At 35.1% G+C, this 12,750-nt stretch overlaps 1 protein-coding gene and 1 long non-coding RNA gene across 2 annotated transcripts; one reads left to right on the top strand and one right to left on the bottom strand.

The window, feature by feature from the left end:
- The first annotated feature begins 747 nt into the window (after nt 1-747).
- Nucleotides 748-2,075, top strand: LOC134249552 (uncharacterized). The gene is made up of 2 exons (XM_062731889.1): nt 748-768; nt 1,380-2,075. The coding sequence occupies exons 1-2, from the start codon at nt 748-750 to the stop codon at nt 2,073-2,075; spliced, it is 717 nt and encodes a 238-aa protein (XP_062587873.1).
- Nucleotides 2,076-2,536: 461 nt separating this feature from the next.
- LOC134249563 (uncharacterized) lies at nt 2,537-8,490 on the bottom strand. Its single transcript, XR_009988313.1, has 5 exons — nt 8,437-8,490; nt 8,123-8,274; nt 7,380-7,538; nt 6,182-6,435; nt 2,537-6,065 (listed from the first exon to the last, which is right to left on the bottom strand). It is a non-coding gene; the product is annotated as an uncharacterized LOC134249563 (long non-coding RNA).
- Nucleotides 8,491-12,750: the final 4,260 nt, after the last annotated feature.

Here is a 12,750-nt window from a genome sequence, read left to right as displayed (position 1 = left end):
CTCTGTGTGACAGAGGAATGGCGGACGACATAAACACATGGCCTCAGGAAGACACCCATATGAAAAATCAAATTTTCAAGAATTATTGATAATGACGAGAAAAATACGAAACAAATGGTTGTAGCCATATTATCAATGAATCAAACTAACAACATTTTCAATGCATTTTTCATCTTGTGAATGCTGTAGCTGCGCAGTTCTAACATGATTAATTTCCTCCTAATTAAAACAAAATACACTTAATTATTTACTAATTTTGGTCTCTAACAGTAGGTAATTAGTGCATTAGCACTTTGAGTAACTTTGGGCTAGTTTAGTAGAGTATTAAGCACATTCTTGGTATTTCTTATTTTACACCAGACTAGATCTAATATGGCTTGTACATCCCCCTTAAACCTCGAAAAAAATATTTTAAAATGCAACCAAATTTGATTAGATTACTGTAAATCAACAATTATTCACGTGCGAAGAATCTCCGCGAGTTTCGCGATCTACTTTTACTTGCAAACATTAATCGCCGCCAGTTGTTTATTTTGAATGTATTGGTAGAGATGTTTCCTCAGTAGCGAAAATTAAACATCTCAGACTGATTACAAACCGACGAACCGTAAATAAAAAATATCTCCAATAATGGTTGGTTTATGTGAATATGTAAATTACAGTGTACATTTGTATATACAACCTTTTAATTTGTTTTCAATCACATTCAATTTAATAAGGTCCGCCAAGAAGAGTTATGTCCCCCTGATGGCGCTTGTGTACTATGAGGTATAGATCCGTCGCGATATTGTTTACTTTATAAGTTAGAAACCGCGTTTGTGTTAAATCGTCGATATGCCAGTGTATTGCTGTGTACCTATGTGTAAAAATAAGATAGGCGGGCATCTCTTCCCTTCGAATCCAAAATGGCGAGTCGCGATTCGAAGATTGGATGTAAAAACACGAAAGTTATGGAAGCCAGCTGCTCACGACCGGGTGTGTGGCGATCACTTCACATCCGATGATTACATTCAGTCAACATTACTTGGTTAGTCCGTTATCTTAATCTAATTGCTGATCTAATAATTACGTTTTTAAAGTTTGGAAATAATTCTTAGTTCAAAATTATCGTTCGCAGACGATGGTAGTTATCTCAACGCGATGTTCAGCATGCTGGTCATAACCCAACATTAACCTACAACTACTGTTTTTATACCCTGGCGGTTCTCGATTTACCACTTACATAAACATCTGACAGTATTGTTTTTATACCGATCTGATTAAATAAAAAGAAAACGTAAATTTGAAAGTAAGCTTCAGACGAGTTTCTTTTATTTTAAGGGGAGAGAAAGAGACTGAAAACAGAAGCTGTTCCTTCTGTCTTTCCCTTTGCGTTTTAGAATGAGTCACCTAGCACAAGAGAGCAAAGATACAGTAAAAGAGTCAAGTGTGATACAGATCAGAGTGAAAATGTTTCTAGTGGTGAATGTGTTGTGAATGAAAATGTTTCTAGTAGTGAATTTGTTGTGAATGAAGTGGTGGTGGAATCAGCGCAAGAAGTTAGTGTAGATTGTAAATCAGAATGTATTAAAAGTGATGAAAACAAGCTGCAAGATCAATCAGTCCAGTGTGACATTGGCAAAAACAACAGGTTTTCTATTGAAAAATTGCAGAGTAATGATAAAATGGTGAAATATTACACAGGTTTTGAGAATTACGACCACTTCATGATGTTTTTTCAAGTTCTTGGTCCCGCAGCACATGATTTGAACCTTAAGAGCAACTTACTTTCCCCACAAGACCAGTTGTTTTTAGTTATGATGAAATTGAGACAAGCAAAAGAAGACATTGAGCTGTGTTATTTGTTTCAAGTTAGTGAAAGTACTGTTTCAAATATCATTGTTACATGGATCAACTTTATGTACTTTCAATTTAAAGAGCTTAACATTTGGCCCTCTAGATCAGTAATAGATGAATATACGCCCGATGACTTCTTTGCAAATTTTAACAAAACTAGAGTAATACTTGATGCCACCGAGGTACCAATAAATAAGCCCCAGAATGTAAATGCCCGGAGTGCTACATTTTCCAATTAAAAGAACAAAAATACACTAAAGGTCATGATTGGTTGCACACCACGTGGCACTGTTAGTTATATTTCGGATGCTTACTATGGTGCCACAAGTGACAGACAAATCACTGAACGCCTGACTTGTTACTAGAAAAAGACAAATTTCAAGACCATGACAGTATAATTGCTGACAGGGGCATCATGGTCCAGGATTTGTTTGCTTCTCGTAACATTCAAGTAAACACACCAACAATGTTAAAAGAAAAAAGCCAGCTTGAGGCACAAGATGTCGTCAAAGACCGAAGAATCGCCTCCAAGCGTATACATGTGGAGAGGATCATTGGACTGGCAAAGACTTTTAAAATCCTCAAGAAAGAGCTTCCACAGGGAAAAGCTATTTTAGGCTCCAGAATTATTTTCATTTGTTTTTCAGTACTGAATTTTAGACCTTGCATTGTTGACAAATATTCATAATAAAGATTAAGATTCCAAATAATGGTGGATACATCATTTATTACATGCTGTATTAATGAAACAAATGATTCTTTTCAGTTTACTTACAATTCCATTATTCAAGCTTAAATCTTCACATACCAGGTACATGTACTACTTCTTTAACTTTCACTTCTGATACAGTTTCTGCCTTAAAACAGCAAATGAATATATCTACAGTAGTGTGACGTAAATGAGTTCGCAAAATGGCCGCCGTCATTCATGCGTGCGGTGCGCTTGCGGTATGTAAAATCTAATTTCTATCAATAAACTAATATTACCACTTACCTTTTTGTGTTAGTACTTTGTTATATGGCCTCTTGAGCGTAGAACACTTCCAATTCTCCTAGGAATGCTTGCATATAAACTCTGAATATAGTGCAAAGGGAGGCTACTCCATATTTCATGGACGATTCGCTCCAGATCATTCGCGTTTTTGACCTCATGTGTCCTTCTTCGTACACGGATTTTGAGCACTCTCCAGACATTTTCTATTATATTTAGATCAGGACTTTGTGGGGGGCCATGGTAGAGTGTTAACGTTATTGTCTTGTTTCCAACGATTTGAGAAAGCGGAGACATGACAGGGGGCGTTGTCTTCTTGGAAGGTCCAGCGTCGGTTTGGGGAAATGACGAGCGATCACAGGCAAAAGACACTCATCAAGAATTGCAATATATTTCTCGCTATTCATGTTCCCATCCACAGTTTTTAGGGTACCAACTCCATTATAACATATGCAACCCCAAAACATAAGGGAAGCCCGACAGTTCGTTTCCCAATCACCACGCAACCCGACACATTCAGGACGTATTCTTTCCTCACTCTTCCTCCAGACATGAACTTTATCGTTATTTCCAATAACTGTCTTAGTCTCATCACTGAATATTATGGATGACCAATGATTGTTTACTGTCCAGTGCAATTTCTGTCGACAAAATCGGGTTCTCTTCTCTCTATTCACGCGTGAAACAGTTGTTTTCTTAGAAACTACGCACCTCTTATAACCTTCCTCTGATAATCGTCTATGAACTGTTCTGAGTGACACATTAGATCCTGTCCTGGCATTGAATTTGGATGTTATATCTTTTAAAGTCTGACGACGGTTGATTTTAATGCTTCGGGAAAGAACCCTGTCATCTCTCTGTGAAGTTTTTCGTTTCACCCCACTTCTCGGTAAATTTTCTATGTTACCCCTTTCCCTCACACGTTTGAGAAATTTTTGGATGGTACGACTGTTAATTCCGGTTAGATTTTCAATTTTGTAGCTTGACAGACCTTCATTTGACATCTGAATGATTATTTCTTTTAAGTCACTCGTCAATTCTCGACCATGGGGAGCCATATCTCCAAGCAGACGATAATTGTTTATCAAAGGGGAATAATCCAAATTTACAACAATGGACAGAATTAGTTAAGTCGTACCTAAATTTCAATTAAATATTTTTTTCTTTAAGAGAAGCGATAACGTTATTTCAGCAACTGATTCACCGCCCTTCTTAAATACTTACGATGACGGCGGCCATTTTGCGAACTCATTTATGTCACACTACTGTACATATTATCTAGACACCTTTATAATGTTTTCTAATTATTACATGTAATAACTTCACAATCATTTCCCTCAAATCAAATGAATCTTAATTCCATGATGAATATTGAAAAATTACATTTTGTTATGATATAAAACAACATGTCAATAACAACAAGAGGCCCATGGGCCACATCGCTCACCTGAGTAACTTGGGTGAAGCAGATCTTTAGCAAATTTCCCCTCTTGCTATACCTATCATGCCCCCCTCCATACCCCCTCCCCTTACATAATTTTAATACTTTAGAATCTACACTACCCAAGGATGCTTCCACATAAGTTTCAGCTTTCCTGGCCAAGTGGTTCTTGAGAAGAAGATTTTTAAAGATTTGTTCTATATATTTCTATGTAAAACTTGGATTCCCTATTGTGGCCCCGCCCTTCCCACAGGGGTCATGATTTTAACAATTTACCATCTACACTAGCCAAGGATGCTTCCACATAAGGTTTCAGCTTTCCTGGTTCAGTGGTTCTTGAGAAGAAGATTTTTAAAGATTTGTTCTATATATTTCTATGTAAAACTTGGATTCCCTATTGTGGCCCTGCCCTACCCCCGGGGGTCATGATTTTTACAATTTAATATTTACACTACCCAAGGATGCTTCCACATAAGTTTCAGCTTTCCTGGCCCAGTGGTTCTTGAGAAGAAGATTTTTAAAGATTTTTTTCTATATATTTCTATGTAAAACTTGGATTCCCTATTGTGGCCCCGCCCTACCCCCGGGGGTCATGATTTTTACAATTTAATATCTACACTACCCAAGGATGCTTCCACATAAGTTTCAGCTTTCTTGGCCCAGTGGTTCTGGAGAAGAAGATTTTTAATGACCCCACCCTATTTTTGTATTTTCTTGATTATCTCCCCTTGGAAGGGGACTTGACCCCCTCATTTTTACAATTTAAACTTCCCCTCACCCAAGAATGCTTTGTACCAAGTTTGGTTAAATTTGGTCCATTGGTTCTTGAGAAGAAGTCGAAAATGTGAAAAGTTTACAGACGGACGACAGACAAAATGTGATCAGAAAAGCTCACTTGAGCCTTCGGCTCAGGTGAGCTAAAAAAGTATCCATTAAAACAGAATTAAACAATGTATTCTGTGATAAACAATTAATTTAAAAATATTGTGCTGAACAGAACTGCTGATCTTTAGAGCTGAAAAAAGCTTTTCTATATATGAAAATTGTATCATTACCGGTATCTATATAAATAATAAATGAAATTTTCTGTACATCACAAATGTTTTCCTTAACAACGGCCCTCAACTGCAGATTGATAATGACACCAATTTACAATTTTTCAGCAAGAAATTTTCTGTAGTGTTTCTTATAAAACAACTCTAGCTTTGGTAACATGCAACCACACCAGTAATCTCTCTCAACATTAATTTCTTCCACAAAAATATCAACAAATGTGTATACAACAAAGAAACACTTCTCTTTTTTACACACATTAAGCTGCCCTTGCACCTGCATGTAATAATTATGACTCAAGTGCAATACACCATCATCATCCTCTAGCAAGAATGGGAAAAACTTATCTGCAGCAATCTTACGATCTCTACCCTTATATGGACATTTGATTTCAATAATCGCACTTTCTCCAATAATACCATCCGGCGAAGCAGCCAAATAATTATTCTCTAAATCTACAAAAAGGCCACAAGTTTTGACTTTAAAACCTGTTTTGTCTTAGAATACTTGTCTTGCCACAGCTTCATATTGTTGGCCATGTAGGACAGCGAGTGTTTTTAATTTAAGAGGTTTTAAGATGCTAGAACACAGCTTCAATCTGTTGCGTCGATCAGTAGCTTTGCATATACTAGTATCCCCAAACCTGGAAGCTGTCAAACGCCATTTTCTTTCACGGTGCCAAACTTTCGACAGGCTCTGTTTCCTCGTTCTGTGTTCAATGCGAGCGATGTCCCTATCTGACACCTGTACAAAAATTAAAATTTCTTAATAAAGTATACCAAAGAATTTCTTCAAATTCATCAAGATTCACTAAAACAATTTCTTCAGCTATTTTACAAAATATTTTATTTATATTATACCTTTTGAGCTGCATCTATCCAATATTCGGTGAATGGAAGGTCCAAGTAATCATGGTCTAGTACTGCAATGTTGATAAATGCCTTGGGCTTTATGTACTTGAAAGCCAAATCTGCAGATGTTACAGCACAGTAGTTAGTTACAATGTTGCTCACATAATCATTGTATCCAGCTTTTCCTCTGTATTTCTGAGGCCGAGGGTCACTAAGATCTGGATTATAAGTCCAAGGCATGTCTTCAGCTTTTATGGGGGAGCCTGTAAAATTCAAAGATTTAAAATAAGTTGGATGTTATTCTTTTTTTAAGAAAATGACACAAAAGAATTGCATTTTATTTCTATTTTAGTTTATCAAATATATATTCCTGTTGTGTTTTTCTTTACAAAGTCATATACTGAATATAAGTACTTGTGTGATCTAATATTTGCATAAATGTATTCATATAAAACTTTTTATTGATTTTATTTTCATGGTTTACTACTAATCTACATTGCTTGGAAATTTTGGATCACATGAATTAATCGACAAAGTTTAATACTGAACACAAAAATATATATTTTGCATGCATGCGAAATAATCTTTCAAACGTTCAAAAACAACTCAACAAACTGTAAATTTGTGAATTCGTCTGTAGATCATGTAACTTAATAAAAAATGTGACACAGGCCTCAGAGTTAAAGTTGTGTATATATATGTTTAAATGGTATCATCATCCAAACATTATATTGAAAATCTTTTTGTATCCCTGACACTTGTGTGAAAAACTAAAAACCTCAAATATTTTACATTCGTATTGTCAAATTAACAAAAAAAAAAAAAAAAAAAAAAAAGAAAGCAAGAAAGAAGAAACATTTTTTTAACACAGTTAGCTCAACTTTAAAAGACTTTTTTGGCTTATGAAAAGTCTGAAGATTTTCTGTACATCCCCTAGGAATAGCTATTATATGTGTTTCCCGAAATTTCACCAAGAGCAAAACAACAGCAGCTACATGTTTACAGATTCCATTGGGGCCCTTCCCAGCAGGGCATTCACAGTCTGAATTTTTAATTTCACCTGTTTTTCTGTCAATTCTTACACGATAATTGTAAGACACCTGTTAAATATAGCCATATATTTTCAACCACATAAGAACTAATTTTGACTATATTCACACTATAAATGCACATTGATTTCTTTTTTTAATTTATTATTTTTCATTACCTTTTTCTTCATTGCATCTCTGACAAATCCTGTAAGGAAAAAGTCTTCATCTTGACAGTTAATGCTCAGTGTTTCAACTCTCTCTGACTCCAGGAGTAATTTTCCTTTCACAATGGCCTTTGTATTGCCCATCATTTGTCTGTCGACTGCTTGCATTGTCTATATTGAAAATATCCTAAGATTTCCAACAGAAAATAAGAATTTTACTCCTGCATGCTGACATTATTTATTTCTGATATAAAATTTTCCTGGAACATTTCATATGTGACATACAACAATTACTGTAAACCAAAATATAACAGAAATATTTGGTGGAAAATCTTTATCAAATAATTTTTTTTAAATAAAGGAGGCTTCCAAAAATTTATATACTTCAGAAAAATAATGATTTCTAATTCAAAATAGCAAATATAAAAATTTTTTAATTGGTTGAACAATGAAGGAATATGAGCATTTGGACCTCCAGTATGGCGGCCAACGGGAAGTAACTCTTGGTCAATCGAAAACTATCTATTGCCCATCATTTGTCTGTCGACTGCTTGCATTGTCTATATTGAAAATATCCTAAGATTTCCAACAGAAAATAAGAATTTTACTCCTGCATGCTGACATTATTTATTTCTGATATAAAATTTTCAAGACTGGAACATTTCATATGTGACATACAACAATTACACATTTCAAATACAAACTTAACTGCCTAAGCGAGTTTCCCTTGATATCCAAATTCATAGTAATATTACCTTCGATGTGGGCTTCTGTTATGTGTGGCAAATGGTCATAATGGTCCGATGTCATTTGTTTATACCCAGTAGTTGGCCATTCTACATTCCTTTCTACTGGCAGTTCTATGACGGGACCGCTAAAGTTGAAATTCCTTTCGTATGCTTCCAAACTGCGTGAAGTACAGGCCTATGTAATATGTTTTGAATGCATTTTCAACATTGTTGTCATTTCACTACGTAGCACCACATGACTGAATACCGTTAAAATACAAGTTATATAAGGATTACTTCAATGAATAAGGTTTGCATGTAACAGATCAATGTTTTCTTACCTTTCTATGAGATCGGTTTTCCTTCCTGTCGTTACAGCGCCGCGGAATATTATTAATTTTTTTTTCAGTTTCGGCACTGTGTACGAAGCGTACGCCATGTTCATAGTACACCAGCGCCTCTAGCGGCGCAAGGGGGAGATAAGCCGTTGGCGGACCCTATTACTTACAGGTCTTTGAATACCTCAAATAAAGGAAATAACTTTATTTTTTAACAAAGGTGGGGGGATATATAAGAAGTCCAAATGAACCGAAAATCTTGAATTATAAATGTGAAGAAAACGAAGAGTAAGCAAGCTTTTAGAATTTTATTTTATTGAAACAATACAATTTACATGTAGGGCAAACACAAACATATATAATCATCAAATAATGAAGTAGGCTGAAAAATATCACCACTTATACGAGCGTCGTCTCGGATAAGTGAGTTTATTTCAGTAACTCAATGTCCCTCCATTCCGGAAATCTTAAGTCCTTTGAGATAAATAATTATATTCTCCCAATCGCATCATCTCGGGCTTCTGTTATGTGTGGCAAAACAACCTGGTGTATTAACATCACCGGATGTTAAAAATTTATACAATTCCTGTTTATTCAAATGTAGGATAGACGGAGATAGAAGTTCCCTCTATAGTATATTTTAGGCCAAAGTTATTTTATCTTTAGGTTTACGGATTTTTTCAACCAAAATGTCCATTGTGTGGCGACAAAATAAAAATAAAAATAATTTGAAACTTCATTTTCAAATTGTTAGTCATTTCAAAAAACAAGAAACACCACCACCCATCTTTTGAATTGGTAAAAATTAGAAACATAAAATTCTGCTGAAATTTGGAAAAATTATTTGTAGTAAAATGAGAATCAAATAAAAGGAACTATAAATGATTTTACTGAGGGTTTACTTCAGATCTTATTTGAAATCGTTTTGTTTTTGTTGATGTTGATGATAGAATATTGAGAACATGCCACATTCATTTTTTTTTAATTTTTTTTTAGTTCATAATCTTGTAAACTATATTATATTAATTATCAAGACATGTCACAGATACACCTTTTAGTGAAACCCTACACTGTTGCCTATTTCCTTTTATTAGCATGACCTTATATATAGCTACCAATGGAGGTCAAAGTAAAATTTCAACAACAAGGCATGTATCTGGGACCTATAACCATGAAAACAATCTATTTATCTGGTTATATTGATTTTTTCATTGTTTCATACACTTGTCACACAAAATTTAGCATGTGTCTGGGTTTGGGAAATAAAATTCAAATAAAAAAAAAAACGTACATAGTCTTTGTGTGCAATTTCCACAATTTTTGTCCAGTTTCAACATATTAATTCGTTACTTTTGAACTGGAAGAAAAATATTTCCATTGGGAAAAAATAGCGAAGTTATGTCATTGAAACAGCTAATGTGGTTATTTTTGTTTCCATAAGAATCATAGATTACGTTTTTAACAGGACTCTTTGGGGAAGAGAAATATTGCATCTCCCATTGTATGCTCTTCCTTCATGCATTCTCTGTGAAAATTAAGTTTTTAAACATCGTGTTACCTCCAAGACATTTTAACTTCACTTTAAAATAAAGACATGCTTGCCGCCATGATTACACGTTTCTGTTTATAGTCACTGAAACGTTTGAAAGAATGAGACGTTTTATTACATGTTTGGGACTAAGACGCATTATAAATATTAAAACTCATGATCAGGATGTTAAAAATTGGTGATAAAATCCATTATTTTTATTCAAATGTACCCTGGAAAAATCGGAGATCGAAGTTCCCTAAACCGAAAGATATTTTAGGTAACATCATTAAATTGAATAAAGTTTAACTCCATATTCCACAGATGATAGGTCTTCATGCATTTATTTCAAAGATCGTGAAAAGGGGGAGTTGTCATGGCGTCTTCCTAGTACATTCGAGGTCGTTTTTCCGCTAGTCGGAAAGGCCCGAGAAGTTGCGATTGTATATTCTCCCTTAGTCACAACCTATCATTCTGGATAGTTTAGGTTCATTTGCATAAAGTCTATTATTTAGTTGTTTCTTCCTCTTCCTTTCTTGATGAATCGATAAAACGGTAAGGTCATGGAAATTTTTATGAAGTTGAATTGTGGTACTGATTTAATTTTAGAAATGAAATAAGTTTTATTTTTCGGGTAACTATTAAGGCTTGTAATTTCAAGCCAAATTAGACGTGCCGATTGTTGTCATTTTACTTTGGGTTTGGCCCGATTGGAGTTTTGTTAAGATCAAACGACAACTGTATATTGGTTGAATTTTACTGTTATAGATAAAAGTAATAATTAAACATATGGGAGTCAAGGATGGTTTAATGTAAGTAATTATTTTTAAGGAGTAAAACGTAAACAATCCCCGATTCGCTATTTCGGGGGGGGGGGGGGCTGAAGAAGGTACTTTTGTCTAAATTTAAGAGTCTTCAAATGACATTGACTAATGAACATTCACGAGAATTGCGTCACTTTCACTTCTGCAGTAATCAAAGTACTGCATGTACTGATAGTATGTTTGTTGCCTGACGTCACGGCGTCAGGCACTACTGTATAAGGATCAATATTTCCTTGGTGTGAAGCTAAGAGGTCACAGTTAGCCAGCAAAATTTTGTTCATGCTGAGTATCATCGGATTTTGTTACATGCGTTTCAGCAACAACAGTTAGCAGAAAAATAATCATATTGCTGATACAATACATTGATGTATTTATTTCCTTTAGCTTTTTGCTAGTAGCTATTTATTTCATGCCAGTTCTTATACGGAACATGTCCGTTTGACCTTTTTTTCAGCGTTTTTATACTACTTGATTAGTCCATTTTTCGCGCCAAAATGTCACGTGTAAGTTCTTGCGCCCTTTCCCTGGACTATTCTATTGAATGGAAATGAAAATGCATGACTGCATGAATTATTTAAAGTATGTTCTTTTTTGAGAATATCCTGGTCGAGCTTTGGGGGAAAAAAAATCAGTTATATTGTGAAGTGAGTTAGAAGTTACATCATTTAAAGTAATAAAATCGAAAAGAACAAAGACCTCTTTAGAGAGTATACCGGCCAAATATTCATCTGATCATATCCCCCGGGGGGTTTCCCCCTACAAAAACATAGTATAGACTTATGAAAGTGTCCTCTTACATTTCAGGATTGAGAAAGTTTATTACTTTTTTGCTCTTACAAATATTTTTGATGTGGACCCCTCATCCCTGGGAAAAACTTCCTGAATCCGCGCCTGTCACCATTCATAAATTGCCGTCAAGTTTGTTGGGTCATTTAAGTATATTGGGTTTTTTTATTCCACGTTTCCAACAATTTTTGATGCTCTGGCATACCCAAATTAAGAAACTAGTAAACATATTCTCATGTCAGTCATAACCGTTACGATTACAAAGTTCTTGTAGTTATATTTTCAGCTGTCTTCATCAAAGCCTATGCTGTATGCAGTTGAATCTGCTTTCCAGCATTAATCAATTATATTCGTTTTTTTTTTCTTCTTTACTTCATCCTCTACGACCATTTTTAGACTCGCGGAGTGAGGTGTTCATCTTTACGTCGCTGGTTCGAAGCTACAGCGGGACATGTACACGATTTCATTTTTTATTTGAGATACAAGCAATATACATGTATACGTTTTAAAATGTATTCTTTTTCAATTGTCCTGCAAGCACGTAGCAACGGGGGGGGGGGGCAGGGGTTTGGGCAATTTCCCCCTTTCTTTTTTTGCTTGTCAACTTCTTCAGGTAAGTCAAAAATATTTTTCTCTGGCTGCCCCCCTTTCAAAAACGATGCTTCGTGGCTGCTCTGATGAGTATCATATAACTTAAAATGAATGCATGATGCTTTGTGCACATCTTCATAATCTACTCTAGTGAAATAATTTAACCCCCATTGAAACTGTTGTTGTCCACCTGGTCAATGACTATACAAAAAATACAACTAGAAAGTCAGAAATTTCTGATTTATTTTTAAGAGTGAGCATTTTGTCTCATGGTTAGCTGTCCAAGGCTCAAAGCACAACAAAGTAGAAATTTGGCTCCATAAAACAGTAAAACAGCAATAATTAATCAATTATATGCCCTAGACTAGATATAATGGGTTCAGTCACAAGCAAGGAGCAAATCATATTAGTACAAAGCATAAGAGTCGCACTAGGGTAAGAAGCTTTGACTACTAACTCAAGATGTCTCAATCTTCATACTGGTCCTCTAAAAAGGAAATTAAAATTCACAGATTGATAAGAAAATAAATCAACCTCCTCAGATTGAGTTTTCGATGACTTTAGATAGGAATGACTGGGCCGCAGAAA

Source organism: Saccostrea cucullata, unplaced genomic scaffold (assembly GCF_032062105.1).
Source record: "Saccostrea cucullata isolate Sc308-1 unplaced genomic scaffold, CSIRO_AGI_Scuc_v1 ctg13839, whole genome shotgun sequence".
NCBI lineage: Eukaryota > Metazoa > Mollusca > Bivalvia > Ostreida > Ostreidae > Saccostrea > Saccostrea cuccullata.
The sequence above is the reverse complement of the archived record's forward strand: the minus strand, read 5'-3'. Positions and strand labels throughout refer to the sequence as shown.